At 38.7% G+C, this 20624-nt stretch overlaps 1 protein-coding gene across 7 annotated transcripts in view; it reads right to left on the bottom strand.

Annotated features, from left to right (window-relative positions):
• ppfia1 (PTPRF interacting protein alpha 1) overlaps nt 1-20624 on the bottom strand; it is a 73878-nt gene that overhangs the window by 51771 nt on the left and 1483 nt on the right. For all 7 annotated transcript variants that reach the window (XM_088371852.1, XM_088371855.1, XM_088371856.1 and 4 more), the window contains exon 2: nt 18990-19259. In XM_088371852.1, the coding sequence (XP_088227978.1) occupies nt 18990-19259 (270 nt within the window). The remainder of the gene's footprint in view (nt 1-18989; nt 19260-20624) is intronic.

Raw genomic sequence — 20624 nt, 5'->3', positions numbered from 1 at the left:
TCCATCATTATATGTTAAAACTGCCCATGGCATTCAATTTTGCAGTGCAGGTTTTTTTTTTTTCCCTCTGAGCAACATTACACATGTAAAATAATTTCACAGCATTCACTAAAGCCAATCATTGCACGCTCAGCTAACAATGTGCTATAGATGCCAGGCTATTACTTTCTAGTAGATATTACTGTAGAGGACAAAACTAAAAACAAAATAAATGACTACTTTATTTCTTATATTCTATCCTTATTGCACATTTTTCTGTCACCAAATATAATTTGCGTGAACTGTTTTTTTTTAATATTGTGAAATGTTTGAATAAGATCTACAAATTCATTTTGTAAAGAATAACTTCCCTTGACGCGCTTCTTGCGAGTCAAATTGATAACTCAGGGAATTCCAACTCTCCAAACTCATTCATTCTTTAGCTTTGGGTTTTGAGAACCACTAAGGGTATGTTACAATTGTCATGAGTTTACAGTGCATTTTGCCAATCTATTTACACACCCTCCACTGTGGTTGGAATTTATAAAAATTTCTATCACTGTTCTGCTCTGGTCATGTTCAATAACATACATGATTACCGTATTTTCCGGACTATAAGTCGCTCCGGAGTACAAGTCGCACCAGCCATAAAATGCCCCAAAAAGTGAAAAAAAACATATATAAGTCGCTCCGGAGTATAAGTCGCATTTTGGGGGCAATTTATTCGACAAAATCCCACACCAAAAACAGTCATGAACGAGCAACAACAGGCTAAACGATAGCAACAACAGGCTAAAGGATAGGTATGCTAACGTGACAAACACAAACAAAGAGCTAAGAACGGGCGTGATGTAACATATAAAGTGATTAAGGACAACTATTACATGAATAACATGTTTATAAAACCATCAGTGTCACTCCAATTCATTAAATAGCAACAACAGGCTAAACGATAGGTATGCTAACGTGACAAACTCAAACAAAGAGCTGAGAACGGGCCTGACGTAACATATACAGTGATTAAGGTCAACTATTACATGGATAACATGTTTATAAAACCATCGGTGTCACTCCAATTCATTAAATAGCAACAACAGGCTAAACGATAGGTATGCTAACATGACAAACTCAAACAAAGAGCTGAGAACGGGCCTAACGTAACATATAGCGTGATTAAGGACAACTATTACATGAATAACATGTTTATAAAACCATCGGTGTCACTCCAATTCATTAAATAGCAACAACAGGCTAAACGATAGGTATGCTAACGTGACAAACTCAAACAAAGAGCTGAGAACGGGCCTGACGTAACATATAGAGTGATTAAGGACAACTATTACATGAATAACATGTTTATAAAACCATCGGTGTCACTCCAATTCATTAAATCCATCGATCGTTCTTTGTCAACAATGGGTGCGCACGGCTGAGGGCGCTTGCACTTCAAAATATTCCACAGGCTCATATAACGATAGATAAACTATATTTCAAATAACTATAATACAAGCCAATAATATTATCAAACCATCCGTGCACTTTAATTCCATTAAATCCATCGATCAAATTCCTCGTCCTTTGTCAACATCGCCGCGCGTGCGCCCTGACGTCAGCCTCGTCTTTATTCCACAGATCTACTATATAACTATATTGTGGTGTTAAAGTACAAGGATAGACGTGGGTTTGGAAAACGGCTCTTTATTAAACAAAACAAACTTCCAAGCGTGTGGCGGCGTGGACTTCCAGACAGACCGGGCGTGCGTAATGGCCATGTCAGAGCCCCGCGCACCGTTCGCGGACAGCCACTCGGCCGAGCGCCGGCCCCCGACTCAGTAGAGTAGGACCGGGCGTGCGTAAAAGCCATAATAGTTTTTCAAACCTTCTATGTCACTCCAAATCCTTAATTCCTTCAAACTCTTTGTCCTCCGTGTCACTTAGAAATGATCACCGCGAATGATGCCGGTAGTCCTTATGTGGGCACGTTTGTATGTAAACAACCGCCGCGCCGCGCTACTGACGTCACTTGAAATAGTAATCCATTGGTACATCACGGTTCTCCAAACTTTCTTTCTGCTGCTCGATTATTATTTTCAACTGCATATTTTACAACTTGAAGTTTGTAACCTGCAAAATATGAGTTTCTTTTTGGTACCATTTTTCTTAAGCCCACCCAGTTGATGAGTCACGGCCAACGGTGAAATTTAGAGCGCCCTCATCCAGTTTCGTCTGAAAATATATATTTTTTTGGTTGTTTTATCAAAGTCAAAGTCTGCTTTATCGTCGATTTTTTTTTTATATACTAAGACACACAAAGAGATTGAAATTACGTTTCCACTATCCCTTGGTGAGATAGTACACATATGCATACAGGCAACACAAAAAAAAACCCAAGAAGGCACAAACAATGAATAAATAAGAGTGTTGAATAAATGATAAACAAATAATAATAAATAATAATAAATATAAGAGGAGCAAAAATGGAGCAAGTGTACATAAAGCAGACAGTGGACTTGGATATGGTGCTTTAAAATGTTAATTTCTTTATTTGATGTTTTCTCTATTTTTTATGTTTTGAATATGTTCAAGATAAAGATATAAAAGCATGTGAAGTGATCAACTATACTAAAAATAACATGGGAAGTGGTCAACTATACTTGTAAGTGATGTCTTAATGATCAAGTAAAAATTTGTGAAAAAAAACATATATAAGTCGCTCCTGAGTATAACCTTTATTGTCTGTTGAAATATTGCTTTATTTTGTTTTTCAGCAGCACTTTTTTAAAATCTGGGATGAATGTAATTAATAATGATTTTGACACTTCAAAAGGAAAATAAAAAATGTGCAACCCTCCTGTAGCTGGTAAAGTTAACTTGTAATGAGGATCTTTACCTATATAGTGTTAAAGCAAAATTTAGAGTTCTTTTAGTTGTGATTCTCTTTACTACATGGAGACAAAGGTTCGAGTTAAGGCACAAATGTAAAAGATAAACAACTACAATGGATTTATTTGATAGGTGTAATGTTATGTAGTTTGTCCAACTGGAGTGCCCGTGTCATTGCATGTCTTTCACTCAGCTTAAATTTTGAATATGTTTTTGATTTTTATTTCATGAAACCATGACTGTGATTGGTCGCAGAAACAATTACTTCTCTATGAAATTTTGGAACTTTGATAAGGCGCTACCGATTCTGTAAATGTGAAAGACAAAGGGGCAAGCTCCTAGTCTCTCCTGAGCAGAAGAAGTCCAAAATAGCAGCTGCACTTTTGGAAAAGCAAATGAAAACCTTAACTTATGACTGCCAACATTTACAAGTGATTTTTCTAAACAAGAACCCCAAAGTAACTGATGAAAGTCAGACCTAGCAACCATGGATGAATGGACCTGCCACCAGTTCAAGAGCGTGGGTGGCAACTCAAACCCAGGGATTGGACATGACATCATGGAGAATGGGCTTTTTACCAGCTCATACGGGCACATAGATGGTAAAAAGATTCAGAATGCAGAGCATTTAACCTGCAGTGGACAAATGATTATTTTTTTGTTCAATGCAAAGAAAAGACTGTCTCATGTCAAGAGGCGGTGGCGGTATTCAAACAATACAATCTGCGGCGACAATATGAATCCCATCGCAAAGACAAGTAGGATAGCTTGCAAGGCCAAATGCGAGCAGACAAACTCTCAAAGCTCAAAAGTGGACTGTTAGCTCAGCAGAATGCTACATTTGTGCGCCAAGCTCAGTCATCTGGCAGACGCAGGCCCACAATGTGAACTGATGAACGTACAAAGGTAAGCTCACTTTTCTGATTTAAATGAGTCATTCTGAGTATAAAAAATCTAATCAGAATAAAATACACTGGGATAAAATCCATTTCGACAATCATACAGGTTGTGGTACTGGTTGTGCTGTGTCGGTGCTGTATCAGTTCAGTTTCTCAGCCTGCTTGCTTTGTGGTTTTCACAGGCAAGTTGATGAGAGAGAGAGCTGCAGACAGCAATGTCTACAAGCCTACTGGAAAAGGATTATAAGGAAGGAAACAAAAACTTTGAAAACCTGCTCATTTAAGTAAGAGATTCTGCTCTGTCAACTAAACTGAATTTAGACCTGTTAAGATTGTGCACGGCACAACAGAAAGTTTATGTTCCATGGACTTTTTTTCTGTGAAGAACCCAGAGAGGGTTATTTGGTAATGATTTATTTCATAAACAGTGTTTGTTTCCTGGATTTTTTTCTGTGAAGAACCCAGAGAAGGTTATTTGTTAACTAGAAAATGCAATTTCTGGAGAAATTGCGTGTGAAGGCGAATACTTTGAATCACTTCTTGGGGAATGATGCCGAATGATGTTGAAATTAGTTGAATTTCTTGAGAAATGTGGAAAATAGAAGTGTAATACAAAATTTTGGTGAATTTGGTTGAATTTCAAATTTGAAAGTTTGGAATTTTTGGTAAGTGGGAGATTGTGGAATAGGTAGGCAAAAGATGAACAGTTGAAAGTTGGAACGGGTTGAAACGGTTAAATAATGTAGAAGTTAGAGCAAATCTTGAATCCCCATAGAGAATGAGTGGGAATTGAAAGAAAAAACAATTGCGCCAAAATTTTTTGAAATTTGGAACAAAACGATAAAAAACGGCTTCAGGAGGTTCACTTTTGGGGTTAAAATGTTGAAACGGGTTCAATCGGACAATAAATGCAAAAGTTAGCGCCTAATGTAGCTATTTAGGGCAGTTAATGTTGAAATAAGGTCACTTCCGGTTTGATTTGGGTCACTTCCGGTCTATTTGGGTCACTTCCGGTTTGATTAGAGACACTTCCGGTCTAGCTGAGGTCACTTCCGGTTTATTTGGGGTCACTTCCGGTTTAAAAAGGTCACTTCCGGTTTAAAAAGGTCACTTCCGGTTTGATTTGGGGTCACTTCCGGTTTACCTGAGGTCACTTCCTGTTTACCTAAGGTCACTTCCGGTTCGAATTGGGGCACTTCCGGTTCATTCTAGGTTCATTGGGAGCACTTCAGGGTCAATCCAAGATGGCCGCCACACAGGAAGTGGGGGTCAAGGGTTGAATTGTGTAAGCATAGTGGAAGTGGGGGTGAAGGGGGTGAATACGGTAAGGATGAGGTAATCAAAGTGAATAAAGTTGGAATGGGTTGAATCGGTTGAAAAATGTAGAAATTAGAGTAGAAAAACGAAATTTTGTAGAATTTGGTGTGAATTTCAAAATAAAAAATTTGGAAATTTTTGTAAGTGGGAAGGTGTGGAATAGGTAGGAAAAAGATGAACAGTTGAAAGTTGGAATGGGTTGAAATCGGTCAAAAATTGTACAAATTAGAGGTGAAAACGGAAATTTGTGAAATTTTGTCGAAATTTTTAACGTGAAAACGTGAAATTTTTGAATTTGGGAATTTTGGGAATGTCGAGAATCATTCCGAATGTGGTTTGAATGTGCTGAATGAGGTGAATTTAAAAGGGGAATGACGTAAATGTGAAATGTCGAATCTGCCATTGAGAATGAATGGGGAAAAATTTGTCGTAAATTCGCGAATTTTGCGAAATCGGAAAATTTTCGGAACGAGAAAAATGGAAGCGCTCATCTCGTGAATATTTGGAATACGTCAAAAGTGGAACGGAGTGAATCGGATGAATTGTGTGGAAGAAGAAGCGGGACAAAAAAGTGGCGGGAATAAAATAGAAGAACTAGAAAATGCAATTTCTGGAGAAATTGCGTGTGAAGGCGAATACTTTGAATCACTTCTTGGGGAATGATGCCGAATGATGTTGAAATTAGTTGAATTTCTTGAGAAATGTGGAAAATAGAAGTGTAATACAAAATTTAGGAGAATTTGGTTGAATTTCAAATTTGAAAGTTTGGAATTTTTGGTAAGTGGGAGATTGTGGAATAGGTAGGCAAAAGATGAACAGTTGAAAGTTGGAACGGGTTGAAACGGTTAAATAATGTAGAAGTTAGAGCAAATCTTGAATCCCCATAGAGAATGAGTGGGAATTGAAAGAAAAAACAATTGCGCCAAAATTTTTTGAAATTTGGAACAAAACGATAAAAAACGGCTTCAGGAGGTTCACTTTTGGGGTTAAAATGTTGAAACGGGTTCAATCGGACAATAAATACAAAAGTTAGCGCCTAATGTAGCTATTTAGGTCAGTTAATGTTGAAATAAGGTCACTTCCGGTCTATTTGAGTCACTTCCGGTCTGATAAGAGGCACTTCCGGTCTAGCTGAGGTCACTTCCGGTTTATTTGGGGTCACTTCCGGTTTAAAAAGGTCACTTCCGGTTTAAAAAGGTCACTTCCGGTTTGTTTTGGGGTCACTTCCGGTTTACCTGTGGTCACTTCCGGTTCATTTGGGGTCACTTCCGGTTTGATTTGGGTCACTTCCGGTCTATTTGGGTCACTTCCGGTTTGATAAGAGGCACTTCCGGTCTAGCTGAGGTCACTTCCGGTTTATTTGGGGTCACTTCCGGTTTAAAAAGGTCACTTCCGGTTTAAAAAGGTCACTTCCGGTTTGATTTGGGGTCACTTCCGGTTTACTTGAGGTCACTTCCGGTTCATTTGGGGTCACTTCCGGTTTGATTTGGGTCACTTCCGGTCTATTTGGGTCACTTCCGGTTTGATTAGAGGCACTTCCGGTCTAGCTGAGGTCACTTCCGGTTTATTTGGGGTCACTTCCGGTTTTAAAAGGTCACTTCCGGTTTGAAAAGGTCACTTCCGGTTTGATTTGGGGTCACTTCCGGTTTACCTGAGGTCACTTCCTGTTTACCTAAGGTCACTTCCGGTTCGATTTGGGGCACTTCCGGTTTATTCTAGGTTCATTGGGAGCACTTCAGGGTCAATCCAAGATGGCCGCCACACTGGAAGTGGGGGTCAAGGGTTGAATTTTGTAAGCATAGTGGAAGTGGGGGTGAAGGGGGTGAATATGGTAAGGATGAGGTGACCAAAGTGAATAAAGTTGGAATGAGTTGAATCGGTTGAAAAATGTAGAAATTAGAGTAGAAAAACCAAATTTTGTAGAATTTGGTTGAATTTCAAAATTGAAAATTTGGAAATTTTGGTAAGTGGGAAGGTGTGGAATAGGTAGGCAAAAGATGAACAGTTGAAAGTTGGAATGGGTTGAATCGGTTGAAAAACGTAGAAGTTAGAGTAGAAAAACGAAATTTTGGAGAATTTGGTTGAATTTCAAATTTGAAATTTTGGAATTTTTGGTAGGTGAGAAGTTGTGGAATAGGCAGGCAAAAGATGAACAGTTGAAAGTTGGAATGGGTTGAATCGGTTGAAAAATGTAGAAATTAGAGTAGAAAAACGAAATTACGAAGAATTTGGTTGAATTTCAAATTTGAAAATTTGGAATTTTTTTGTAAGTGGGAAGTTGTGGAATAGGTAGGCAAAAGATGAACAGTTGGAAGTTGGAACGGGTTGAATCGGTCGAAAAATGTAGAAATTAGAGGTGAAAAACGAAATTTCGTGAAATTTTGTCGGAATTTTTAACGTGAAAACGTGAAATTTTTGAATTTGGGAATTTTGGGAATGTCGAGAATCATTCCGAATGTGGTTTGAATGTGCTGAATGAGGTGAATTTAAAAGGGGAATGACGTAAATGTGAAATGTCGAATCTGCCATTGAGAATGAATGGGGAAAAATTTGTCGTAAATTCGCGAATTTTGCGAAATCGGAAAATTTTCGGAACGAGAAAAATGGAAGCGCTCATCTCGTGAATATTTGGAATACGTCAAAAGTGGAACGGAGTGAATCGGATGAATTATGTGGAAGAAGAAGCGGGACAAAAAAGTGTGGAGAATAAAATATAATAATAATAATAATAACTAGAAAATGCAATTTCTGGAGAAATTGCGTGTGAAGGCGAATACTTTGAATCACTTCTTGGGGAATGATGCCGAATGATGTTGAAATTAGTTGAATTTCTTGAGAAATGTGGAAAATAGAAGTGTACTACAGAATTTTGGTGAATTTGGTTGAATTTCAAATTTGAAAGTTTGGAATTTTTGGTAAGTGGGAGATTGTGGAATAGGTAGGCAAAAGATGAACAGTTGAAAGTTGGAACGGGTTGAAACGGTTAAATAATGCAGAAGTTAGAGCAAATCTTGAATCCCCATAGAGAATGAGTGGGAATTAAAAGAAAAAACAATTGCGCCAAAATTTTTTGAAATTTGGAACAAAACGATAAAAAACGGCTTCAGGAGGTTCACTTTTGGGGTTAAAATGTTGAAACGGGTTCAATCGGACAATAAATGCAAAAGTTAGCGCCTAATGTAGCTATTTAGGGCAGTTAATGTTGAAATAAGGTCACATCCGGTTTGATTTGGGTCACTTCCGGTCTATTTGGGTCACTTCCGGTTTGATAAGAGGCACTTCCGGTCTAGCTGAGGTCACTTCCGGTTTATTTGGGGTCACTTCCGGTTTAAAAAGGTCACTTCCGGTTTAAAAAGGTCTTTTCCGGTTTGATTTGGGGTCACTTCCGGTTTACTTGAGGTCACTTCCGGTTCATTTGGGGTCACTTCCGGTTTGATTTGGGTCACTTCCGGTCTATTTGGGTCACTTCCGGTTTGATAAGAGGCACTTCCGGTCTAGCTGAGGTCACTTCCGGTTTATTTGGGGTCACTTCCGGTTTAAAAAGGTCACTTCCGGTTTAAAAAGGTCACTTCCGGTTTGATTTAGGGTCACTTCCGGTTTACCTGAGGTCACTTCCGGTTCATTTGGGGTCACTTCCGGTTTGATTTGGGTCACTTCCGGTTTGATTTGGGGTCACTTCCGGTTTACCTGAGGTCACTTCCTGTTTACCTAAGGTCACTTCCTGTTTGAATTGGGGCACTTCCGGTTCATTCTTGGTTCATTGGGAGCACTTCAGGGTCAATCCAAGATGGCCGCCACACTGGAAGTGGGGGTCAAGGGTTGAATTGTGTAAGCATAGTGGAAGTGGGGGTGAAGGGGTGAATATGGTAAGGATGAAGTGACCAAAGTGAATAAAGTTGGAATGGGTTGAATCGGTTGAAAAATGTAGAATTTAGAGTGAAAAAACTAAATTTTGTAGAATTTGGTGTGAATTTCAAAATAAAATTTTGGGAAATTTTGGTAAGTGGGAAGGTGTGGAAAAGGTAGGCAAAAGATGAACAGTTGAAAGTTGGAATGGGTTGAATCGGTCAAAGAATGTAGAAATTAGAGGTGAAAAACCAAATTTTGTAAAATTTTGTCGAAATTTTTAACGTGAAAACGTGAAATTTTTGAATTTGGGAATTTTGGGAATGTCGAGAATCATTCCGAATGTGGTTTGAATGTGCTGAATGAGGTGAATTTAAAAGGGGAATGACGTAAATGTGAAATGTCGAATCTGCCATTGAGAATGAATGGGGAAAAATTTGTCGTAAATTCGCGAATTTTGCGAAATCGGAAAATTTTCGGAACGAGAAAAATGGAAGCGCTCATCTCGTGAATATTTGGAATACGTCAAAAGTGGAACGGAGTGAATCGGATGAATTATGTGGAAGAAGAAGCGGGACAAAAAAGTGTGGAGAATAAAATATAATAATAATAATAACTAGAAAATGCAATTTCTGGAGAAATTGCGTGTGAAGGCGAATACTTTGAATCACTTCTTGGGGAATGATGCCGAATGATGTTGAAATTAGTTGAATTTCTTGAGAAATGTGGAAAATAGAAGTGTACTACAGAATTTTGGTGAATTTGGTTGAATTTCAAATTTTAAAGTTTGGAATTTTTGGTAAGTGGGAGATTGTGGAATAGGTAGGCAAAAGATGAACAGTTGAAAGTTGGAACGGGTTGAAACGGTTAAATAATGTAGAAGTTAGAGCAAATCTTGAATCCCCATAGAGAATGAGTGGGAATTAAAAGAAAAAACAATTGCGCCAAAATTTTTTGAAATTTGGAACAAAACGATAAAAAACGGCTTCAGGAGGTTCACTTTTGGGGTTAAAATGTTGAAACGGGTTCAATCGGACAATAAATGCAAACGTTAGCGCCTAATGTAGCTATTTAAGGCAGTTAATGTTGAAATAAGGTCACTTCCGGTTTGATTTGGGTCACTTCCGGTCTATTTGGGTCACTTCCGGTTTGATAAGAGGCACTTCTGGTCTAGCTGAGGTCACTTCCGGTTTATTTGGGGTCACTTCCGGTTTAAAAAGGTCACTTCCGGTTTAAAAAGGTCACTTCCGGTTTGATTTGGGGTCACTTCCGGTTTACTTGAGGTCACTTCCGGTTCATTTGGGGTCACTTCCGGTTTGATTTTGGTAACTTCCGGTCTATTTGGGTCACTTCCGGTTTGATTAGAGGCACTTCCGGTCTAGCTGAGGTCACTTCCGGTTTATTTGGGGTCACTTCCGGTTTAAAAAGGTCACTTCCGGTTTAAAAAGGTCACTTCCGGTTTGATTTGGGGTCACTTCCGGTTTACCTGAGGTCACTTCCTGTTTACCTAAGGTCACTTCCGGTTCGATTTGGGGCACTTCCGGTTCATTCTAGGTTCATTGGGAGCACTTCAGGGTCAATCCAAGATGGCCGCCACACTGGAAGTGGGGGTCAAGGGTTGAATTTTGTAAGCATAGTGGAAGTGGGGGTGAAGGGGGTGAATATGGTAAGGATGAGGTGACCAAAGTGAATAAAGTTGGAATGGGTTGAATCGGTTGAAAAATGTAGAAATTAGAGTAGAAAAACCAAATTTTGTAGAATTTGGTTGAATTTCAAAATTGAAAATTTGGAAATTTTGGTAAGTGGGAAGGTGTGGAATAGGTAGGCAAAAGATGAACAGTTGAAAGTTGGAATGGGTTGAATCGGTTGAAAAACGTAGAAGTTAGAGTAGAAAAACGAAATTTTGGAGAATTTGGTTGAATTTCAAATTTGAAATTTTGGAATTTTTGGTAGGTGAGAAGTTGTGGAATAGGCAGGCAAAAGATGAACAGTTGAAAGTTGGAATGGGTTGAATCGGTTGAAAAATGTAGAAATTAGAGTAGAAAAACGAAATTACGAAGAATTTGGTTGAATTTCAAATTTGAAAATTTGGAATTTTTTGTAAGTGGGAAGTTGTGGAATAGGTAGGCAAAAGATGAACAGTTGGAAGTTGGAATGGGTTGAATCGGTCGAAAAATGTAGAAATTAGAGGTGAAAAACGAAATTTCGTGAAATTTTGTCGGAATTTTTAACGTGAAAACGTGGAATTTTTGAATTTGGGAATTTTGGGATAGTCGAGAATCATTCCGAATGTGGCTTGAATGTGCTGAATGAGGTGAATTTAAAAGGGGAATGACGTAAATGTGAAATGTCGAATCTGCCATTGAGAATGAATGGGGAAAAATTTGTCGTAAATTCGCGAATTTTGCGAAATCGGAAAATTTTCGGAACGAGAAAAATGGAAGCGCCCATCTCGTGAATATTTGGAATACGTCAAAAGTGGAACGGAGTGAATCGGATGAATTATGTGGAAGAAGAAGCGGGACAAAAAAGTGGCGGGAATAAAATAGAAGAATAATAATAATAACTAGAAAATGCAATTTCTGGAGAAATTGCGTGTGAAGGCGAATACTTTGAATCACTTCTTGGGGAATGATGCCGAATGATGTTGAAATGAGTTGAATTTCTTGAGAAATATGGAAAATAGAAGTATACTACAGAATTTTGGTGAATTTGGTTGAATTTCAAATTTGAAAGTTTGGAATTTTTGGTAAGTGGGAGATTGTGGAATAGGTAGGCAAAAGATGAACAGTTGAAAGTTGGAACGGGTTGAAACGGTTAAATAATGTAGAAGTTAGAGCAAATCTTGAATCCCCATAGAGAATGAGTGGGAATTAAAAGAAAAAACAATTGCGCCAAAATTTTTTGAAATTTGGAACAAAACGATAAAAAACGGCTTCAGGAGGTTCACTTTTGGGGTTAAAATGTTGAAACGGGTTCAATCGGACAATAAATGCAAAAGTTAGCGCCTAATGTAGCTATTTAGGGCAGTTAATGTTGAAATAAGGTCACTTCCGGTTTGATTTGGGTCACTTCCGGTCTATTTGGGTCACTTCCGGTCTAGCTGAGGTCACTTCCGGTTTATTTGGGGTCACTTCCGGTTTAAAAAGGTCACTTCCGGTTTAAAAAGGTCACTTCCGGTTTGATTTGGGGTCACTTCCGGTTTACTTGAGGTCACTTCCGGTTCATTTGGGGTCACTTCCGGTTTGATTTGGGTCACTTCCGGTCTATTTGGGTCACTTCCGGTTTGATAAGAGGCACTTCCGGTCTAGCTGAGGTCACTTCCGGTTTATTTGGGGTCATTTCCGGTTTAAAAAGGTCACTTCCGGTTTAAAAAGGTCACTTCCGGTTTGATTTGGGGTCACTTCCGGTTTACTTGAGGTCACTTCCGGTTCATTTGGGGTCACTTCCGGTTTGATTTGGGTCACTTCCGGTCTATTTGGGTCACTTCCGGTGTGATAAGAGGCACTTCCGGTCTAGCTGAGGTCACTTCCGGTTTATTTGGGGTCACTTCCGGTTTAAAAAGGTCACTTCCGGTCTAAAAAGGTCACTTCCGGTTTGATTTAGGGTCACTTCCGGTTTACCTGGGGTCACTTCCGGTTCATTTGGGGTCACTTCCGGTTTGATTTGGGTCACTTCCGGTTTGATTTGGGGTCACTTCCGGTTTACCTGAGGTCACTTCCTGTTTACCTAAGGTCACTTCCGGTTCGAATTGGGGCACTTCCGGTTCATTCTAGGTTCATTGGGAGCACTTCAGGGTCAATCCAAGATGGCCGCCACACTGGAAGTGGGGGTCAAGGGTTGAATTGTGTAAGCATAGTGGAAGTGGGGGTGAAGGGGTGAATATGGTAAGGATGAAGTGACCAAAGTGAATAAAGTTGGAATGGGTTGAATCGGTTGAAAAATGTAGAATTTAGAGTGAAAAAACGAAATTTTGTAGAATTTGGTGTGAATTTCAAAATAAAATTTTGGGAAATTCTGGTAAGTGGGAAGGTGTGGAATAGGTAGGCAAAAGATGAACAGTTGAAAGTTGGAATGGGTTGAATCGGTCAAAGAATGTAGAAATTAGAGGTGAAAAACCAAATTTTGTGAAATTTTGTCGAAATTTTTAACGTGAAAACGTAAAATTTTTGAATTTGGGAATTTTGGGAATGTCGAGAATCATTCCGAATGTGGTTTGAATGTGCTGAATGAGGTGAATTTAAAAGGGGAATGACGTAAATGTGAAATGTCGAATCTGCCATTGAGAATGAATGGGGAAAAATTTGTCGTAAATTCGCGAATTTTGCGAAATCGGAAAATTTTCGGAACGAGAAAAATGGAAGCGCTCATCTCGTGAATATTTGGAATACGTCAAAAGTGGAACGGAGTGAATCGGATGAATTATGTGGAAGAAGAAGCGGGACAAAAAAGTGTGGAGAATAAAATATAATAATAATAATAATAATAATAATAATAATAGAGAATGGTGTAGAATAACATATGTGTGAAGGCCATCGCCTTCACACAATAATAATAATAATAGAGAATGGTGTAGAATAACATATGTGTGAAGGCCATCGCCTTCACACAATAATAGAGAATGGTGTAGAATAACATATGTGTGAAGGCCATCGCCTTCACACAATAATAATAATAGAGAATGGTGTAGAATAACATATGTGTGAAGGCCATCGCCTTCACACAATAATAGAGAATGGTGTAGAATAACATATGTGTGAAGGCCATCGCCTTCACACAATAATAGAGAATGGTGTAGAATAACATATGTGTGAAGGCCATCGCCTTCACACAATAATAATAGAGAATGGTGTAGAATAACATATGTGTGAAGGCCATCGCCTTCACACAATAATAGAGAATGGTGTAGAATAACATATGTGTGAAGGCCATCGCCTTCACACAACTAGAAAATGCAATTTCTGGAGAAATTGCGTGTGAAGGCGAATACTTTGAATCACTTCTTGGGGAATGATGCCGAATGATGTTGAAATTAGTTGAATTTCTTGAGAAATGTGGAAAATAGAAGTGTACTACAGAATTTTGGTGAATTTGGTTGAATTTCAAATTTGAAAGTTTGGAATTTTTGGTAAGTGGGAGATTGTGGAATAGGTAGGCAAAAGATGAACAGTTGAAAGTTGGAACGGGTTGAAACGGTTAAATAATGTAGAAGTTAGAGCAAATCTTGAATCCCCATAGAGAATGAGTGGGAATTAAAAGAAAAAACAATTGCGCCAACATTTTTTGAAATTTGGAACAAAACGATAAAAAACGGCTTCAGGAGGTTCACTTTTGGGGTTAAAATGTTGAAACGGGTTCAATCGGACAATAAATGCAAAAGTTAGCGCCTAATGTAGCTATTTAGGGCGGTTAATGTTGAAATAAGGTCACTTCCGGTTTGATTTGGGTCACTTCCGGTCTATTTGGGTCACTTCCGGTTTGATAAGAGGCACTTCCGGTCTAGCTGAGGTCACTTCCGGTTTATTTGGGGTCACTTCCGGTTTAAAAAGGTCACTTCCGGTTTAAAAAGGTCACTTCCGGTTTGATTTGGGGTCACTTCCGGTTTACTTGAGGTCACTTCCGGTTCATTTGGGGTCACTTCCGGTTTGATTTGGGTCACTTCCGGTCTATTTGGGTCACTTCCGGTTTGATTAGAGGCATTTCCGGTCTAGCTGAGGTCACTTCCGGTTTATTTGGGGTCAATTCCGGTTTAAAAAGGTCACTTCCGGTTTAAAAAGGTCACTTCCGGTTTGATTTGGGGTCACTTCCGGTTTACCTGAGGTCACTTCCTGTTTACCTAAGGTCACTTCCGGTTCGAATTGGGGCACTTCCGGTTCATTCTAGGTTCATTGGGAGCACTTCAGGGTCAATCCAAGATGGCCGCCACACTGGAAGTGGGGGTCAAGGGTTGAATTGTGTAAGCATAGTGGAAGTGGGGGTGAAGGGGTGAATATGGTAAGGATGAAGTGACCAAAGTGAATAAAGTTGGAATGGGTTGAATCGGTTGAAAAATGTAGAATTTAGAGTGAAAAAACGAAATTTTGTAGAATTTGGTGTGAATTTCAAAATAAAATTTTGGGAAATTTTGGTAAGTGGGAAGGTGTGGAATAGGTAGGCAAAAGATGAACAGTTGAAAGTTGGAATGGGTTGAATCGGTCAAAGAATGTAGAAATTAGAGGTGAAAAACCAAATTTTGTGAAATTTTGTCGAAATTTTTAACGTGAAAACGTGAAATTTTTGAATTTGGGAATTTTGGGAATGTCGAGAATCATTCCGAATGTGGTTTGAATGTGCTGAATGAGGTGAATTTAAAAGGGGAATGACGTAAATGTGAAATGTCGAATCTGCCATTGAGAATGAATGGGGAAAAATTTGTCGTAAATTCGCGAATTTTGCGAAATCGGAAAATTTTCGGAACGAGAAAAATGGAAGCGCTCATCTCGTGAATATTTGGAATACGTCAAAAGTGGAACGGAGTGAATCGGATGAAGAATGTGGACGAAGAAGCGGGACAAAAAAGTGTGGAGAATAAAATATAATAATAATAATAATAACTAGAAAATGCAATTTCTGGAGAAATTGCGTGTGAAGGCGAATACTTTGAATCACTTCTTGGGGAATGATGCCGAATGATGTTGAAATTAGTTGAATTTCTTGAGAAATGTGGAAAATAGAAGTGTAATACAAAATTTTAGTGAATTTGGTTGAATTTCAAATTTGAAAGTTTGGAATTTTTGGTAAGTGGGAGATTTTGGAATAGGTAGGCAAAAGATGAACAGTTGAAAGTTGGAACGGGTTGAAACGGTTAAATAATGTAGAAGTTAGAGCAAATCTTGAATCCCCATAGAGAATGAGTGGGAATTAAAAGAAAAAACAATTGCGCCAAAATTTTTTGAAATTTGGAACGAAACGATAAAAAACGGCTTCAGGAGGTTCACTTTTGGGGTTAAAATGTTGAAACGGGTTCAATCGGACAATAAATGCAAAAGTTAGCGCCTAATGTAGCTATTTAGGGCAGTTAATGTTGAAATAAGGTCACTTCCGGTTTGATTTGGGTCACTTCCGGTCTAGCTGAGGTCACTTCCGGTTTATTTGGGGTCACTTCCGGTTTAAAAAGGTCACTTCCGGTTTAAAAAGGTCACTTCCGGTTTAATTTGGGGTCACTTCCGGTTTACTTGAGGTCACTTCCGGTTCATTTGGGGTCACTTCCGGTTTGATTTGGGTCACTTCCGGTTTGATAAGAGGCACTTCCGGTCTAGCTGAGGTCACTTCCGGTTTATTTGGGGTCACTTCCGGTTTAAAAAGGTCACTTCCGGTTTAAAAAGGTCACTTCCGGTTTGATTTTGGGTCACTTCCGGTTTACCTGGGGTCACTTCCGGTTCATTTGGGGTCACTTCCGGTTTGATTTGGGTCACTTCCGGTTTGATTTGGGGTCACTTCCGGTTTACCTGAGGTCACTTCCTGTTTACCTAAGGTCACTTCCGGTTCGAATTGGGGCACTTCCGGTTCATTCTAGGTTCATTGGGAGCACTTCAGGGTCAATCCAAGATGGCCGCCACACTGGAAGTGGGGGTCAAGGGTTGAATTGTGTAAGCATAGTGGAAGTGGGGGTGAAGGGGTGAATATGGTAAGGATGAAGTGACCAAAGTGAATAAAGTTGGAATGGGTTGAATCGGTTGAAAAATGTAGAATTTAGAGTGAAAAAACTAAATTTTGTAGAATTTGGTGTGAATTTCAAAATAAAATTTTGGGAAATTTTGGTAAGTGGGAAGGTGTGGAATAGGTAGGCAAAAGATGAACAGTTGGAAGTTGGAATGGGTTGAATCGGTCAAAGAATGTAGAAATTAGAGGTGAAAAACCAAATTTTGTGAAATTTTGTCGAAATTTTTAACGTGAAAACGTGAAATTTTTGAATTTGGGAATTTTGGGAATGTCGAGAATCATTCCGAATGTGGTTTGAATGTGCTGAATGAGGTGAATTTAAAAGGGGAATGACGTAAATGTGAAATGTCGAATCTGCCATTGAGAATGAATGGGGAAAAATTTGTCGTAAATTCGCGAATTTTGCGAAATCGGAAAATTTTCGGAACGAGAAAAATGGAAGCGCTCATCTCGTGAATATTTGGAATACGTCAAAAGTGGAACGGAGTGAATCGGATGAATTATGTGGAAGAAGAAGCGGGACAAAAAAGTGTGGAGAATAAAATATAATAATAATAATAATAATAATAATAATAATAATAGAGAATGGTGTAGAATAACATATGTGTGAAGGCCATCGCCTTCACACAATAATAGAGAATGGTGTAGAATAACATATGTGTGAAGGCCATCGCCTTCACACAATAATAGAGAATGGTGTAGAATAACATATGTGTGAAGGCCATCGCCTTCACACAATAATAATAGAGAATGGTGTAGAATAACATATGTGTGAAGGCCATCGCCTTCACACAATAATAATAATAGAGAATGGTGTAGAATAACATATGTGTGAAGGCCATCGCCTTCACACAATTATTTATTTCATGAATAGTGTTATTATTTATTTCTCGACTTTTGTTCTGTGAAGAATACAGAAAGGGTTATTTGCTTGTGCTTTCTGGAAAACAATACATTTTACGATTAGGCACTCCTGCAATCGTCACACTTTTTTGTTACAAACCGCCATCAGAGAGGAAAAGTTATGTAGCCCTCGCAGGAAAAAGTTTGGGTGTCAAACCTAAGGCCCGGGGGCCAGATACATAATTTTATGTGGCCCGCAAAGACCAATTTTGTATCGACTTTGTGTCATTAGTAAAATTAAAAATTGTCTTCACTTTTTAAAAACAAAGATATTGCTAGTAATTTTTATCACTATTCATCTTTTTAAACTATTTAAACAGTATTGACTAGTCCCTGATTTCAAAACTAGTTATTCATCAGTTTGTTGTGTAGCCTATATTGTATGTATATAGAAGGTGTTGACAGTCATAATGGCCCTCTGAGGGAACCTTTGACAACAATGTGGCCCACAACAAAAATGAGTTTTTTTTACACTGAGTGTAGAGGTGGAAATTGGGGAAGTTATTATCAAAACACCACAGGTGAATTGACGGCATTTAAATTGCAGGGAGAGGCGGTTCACATTAATCCTTAAAATATTTAAATGAAATAATATATATACACAAACTGAGCGAAACTGGAAAAGAAAAATACAGATATAATGGTTACCGTTTTAACGCGCTATGTGTGGTGAGTACTCACACGGCAAAATCACATCACGCACAAAGGGATTTCATCAATCAATATTCCTTTTAGATGGGATATCTCTCAAAACATCCCGGAATTAAATGTGATACTGGAGTAAACAAAAGTGGCGGATCAAGTAGTGATAGTATTTTGTTCGTTTTTAACAGAAAAAGAGTGTAAAGAAAAAACGAGTGGAGACAGGGTGAGCACCGACTTTCTGTTGCGCCATGGCTGTTTTCATTTTGGATTTCCCACCGCGCTTCCATGCCTCCTCGCCATCTCGTTTTCTGATTGGCCGCATGTTACTGACAATCGGCTGCATGCTTGTTTGTTCTTGGGGAGCAACACACACATTGTGAAGTTGGGCCAAAACAATCCAAAATCAATACCCCACTATTTGAGGTGGGACGTCTTCCCCGAGCGGTCAAGATCAGTCAGAGCACACCACACGCGGCATGATAAGTCTCCACCTAAGCTTGTATTTAGACATGGATGGTTTTCATTTTACAGCAAGTACACAGTTGCAAATTGTTCAAAATCAAACGATTTGACTGAATAAGTGATTCCCTCAAAATTGTGAACTTTCTCATGGTCTGATAAATGTAGAATGATTTTTTTCTATCTCTTAAAGCTCGAACTTTTTTGGAAAATGACTTAACTATTACTCTGACAGGCAAATTCTGGATCTGGCCCCCCATAAAAGTCCATAAGTCATAGTTACAGTACAGCACGCTTGGTAATTCATCACCAGCAAGAAAAAGATAGAAGACATACTATGTCCTTGTTCTCTCTCACCTGTGGCAAAGCAGTGTTGAGTTGTCTCTGGAGGGAGTCCCTTTCGTGGCCGACCTCATGCAGCTTACCCTGAGCCAAACTCAGATTTTCTTGGGTCTCCCTCAGAGTCTCAAGAAGACGATCCCTCTCCTCTAACATGGACACCATCAGTGATTCAAAATGACCTTCAGAGTCCGACTGTAACGGGGAGCCGGACCCTCGATGACCTGTGCCACCTCCTCCATTAGGCCCTTCTGTCTCACTGATGGTGGGCATCACTTCACACATCATCTGTAATCATGAATTGGAAGAGACATTAGGACATGAGCAGGAAAGGAATCAGAACAATACTGAAGCATAACAATAAAAGATCAATGCTGGCTTTTACAGGCAGTGCAAAGGAGGCTATGGTTGACTACGATTACTTTGACTATAGGCTATATATGTTCTGTAGAGTTCTCTCAGTAACCTACCAGATACAGCCAGGCCTATTTACAATAGTGGGCTGAATCTGTCTGTACAAGAACCTACCCTCCAGTTTGCAGCAACAAGTACAAATCGAGAGGTTTTTTCTTAACTCATTTATAAATGGTTTCATTTGCATATTAGTTAAATAATTTCCCAAAGGTTTAATATTTTTATTTACTGATTCTTTTATATGTTTTGTTCATAAATTTCTCTCTGTTTCAAAATTTAATACTGAAGGGCAAAGTATTGTAAAACATTTGATCTTTAACTCATATATTTGTTGGATCTAATGAAAAATGCTAAGTTAAAATATTCGGTATGTATGTATATTTTTTTCCCCCTTTCAAATATCGGCATCGGCCTCAAAACATTCTGATCGGTCGGGCCCTGTTTAGTGCACCGTATGAAAAACACAGCTAGAAAGATTCAGTAGATTACAGACAGTAGTTATTCTTCCATGTAACCAAAATGTATATCAGAAAACACCTATGTAAGCAAACAGAAGAATCTGACTCCCCAAGTTATTTGACAGTATTAGAATTGGAGGCAAGTCATTTTGATATCAAGTCTTGGCTGAAAGAAATATGTTACTAAACACTGCACAGATTCAAGACAGCCAATGGTCATAATATCAAAAATGCATTTGCTGTGACAGCCAACACACTCAAGAGTCAACAAAGCATATTGCTAAATCTTATTCAACAAATCAGCTGAAAGTGCTTACTGTTAAATTGTTGCAGCAATAAGCTGTTGTTCTGTTCAAAGATCAACAGTAGCCCCTGTTCAACCATAGGAAACTAAGAAAACTGCATTTTTTGAAGTACATGGTTAAAGGTTACAATGACAATTTAGTAAGAATCACTACCAGTCTCTAAACCTGGAAGTTCACATCCCTCAGACAGATTGCTAGACAACTGCCTGAAATCATGTGAATTGGATTTTGCATTCCAACAAAGGAACAAATTGAACCAGGAATAAGGTAATAGAAAACACTAGTTCGATGGCCTCACATGCTAACAAGAAGCGTTTACCTTTTATGGACTCCTGGTTGTTTAACTGCATCATCTGATAAATGTGATTAAAAGATGGAATATACTTACAATGAAACCTTTACAAAATGCCTTCACTTCTGTCTAGCCTTCAACTTTGCTGAGAACAAAAACAAAACAAAAGTGGCTGGCTGCATGG

This window comes from Syngnathus floridae, chromosome 3 (genome assembly GCF_059516105.1).
Source record: "Syngnathus floridae isolate MCC-2025c chromosome 3, RoL_Sflo_1.0, whole genome shotgun sequence".
NCBI classification, from domain to species: Eukaryota; Metazoa; Chordata; class Actinopteri; order Syngnathiformes; family Syngnathidae; genus Syngnathus; species Syngnathus floridae.
Note: the sequence above shows the minus strand (reverse complement) of the source record. Positions and strands in the feature narration are given on the sequence as shown.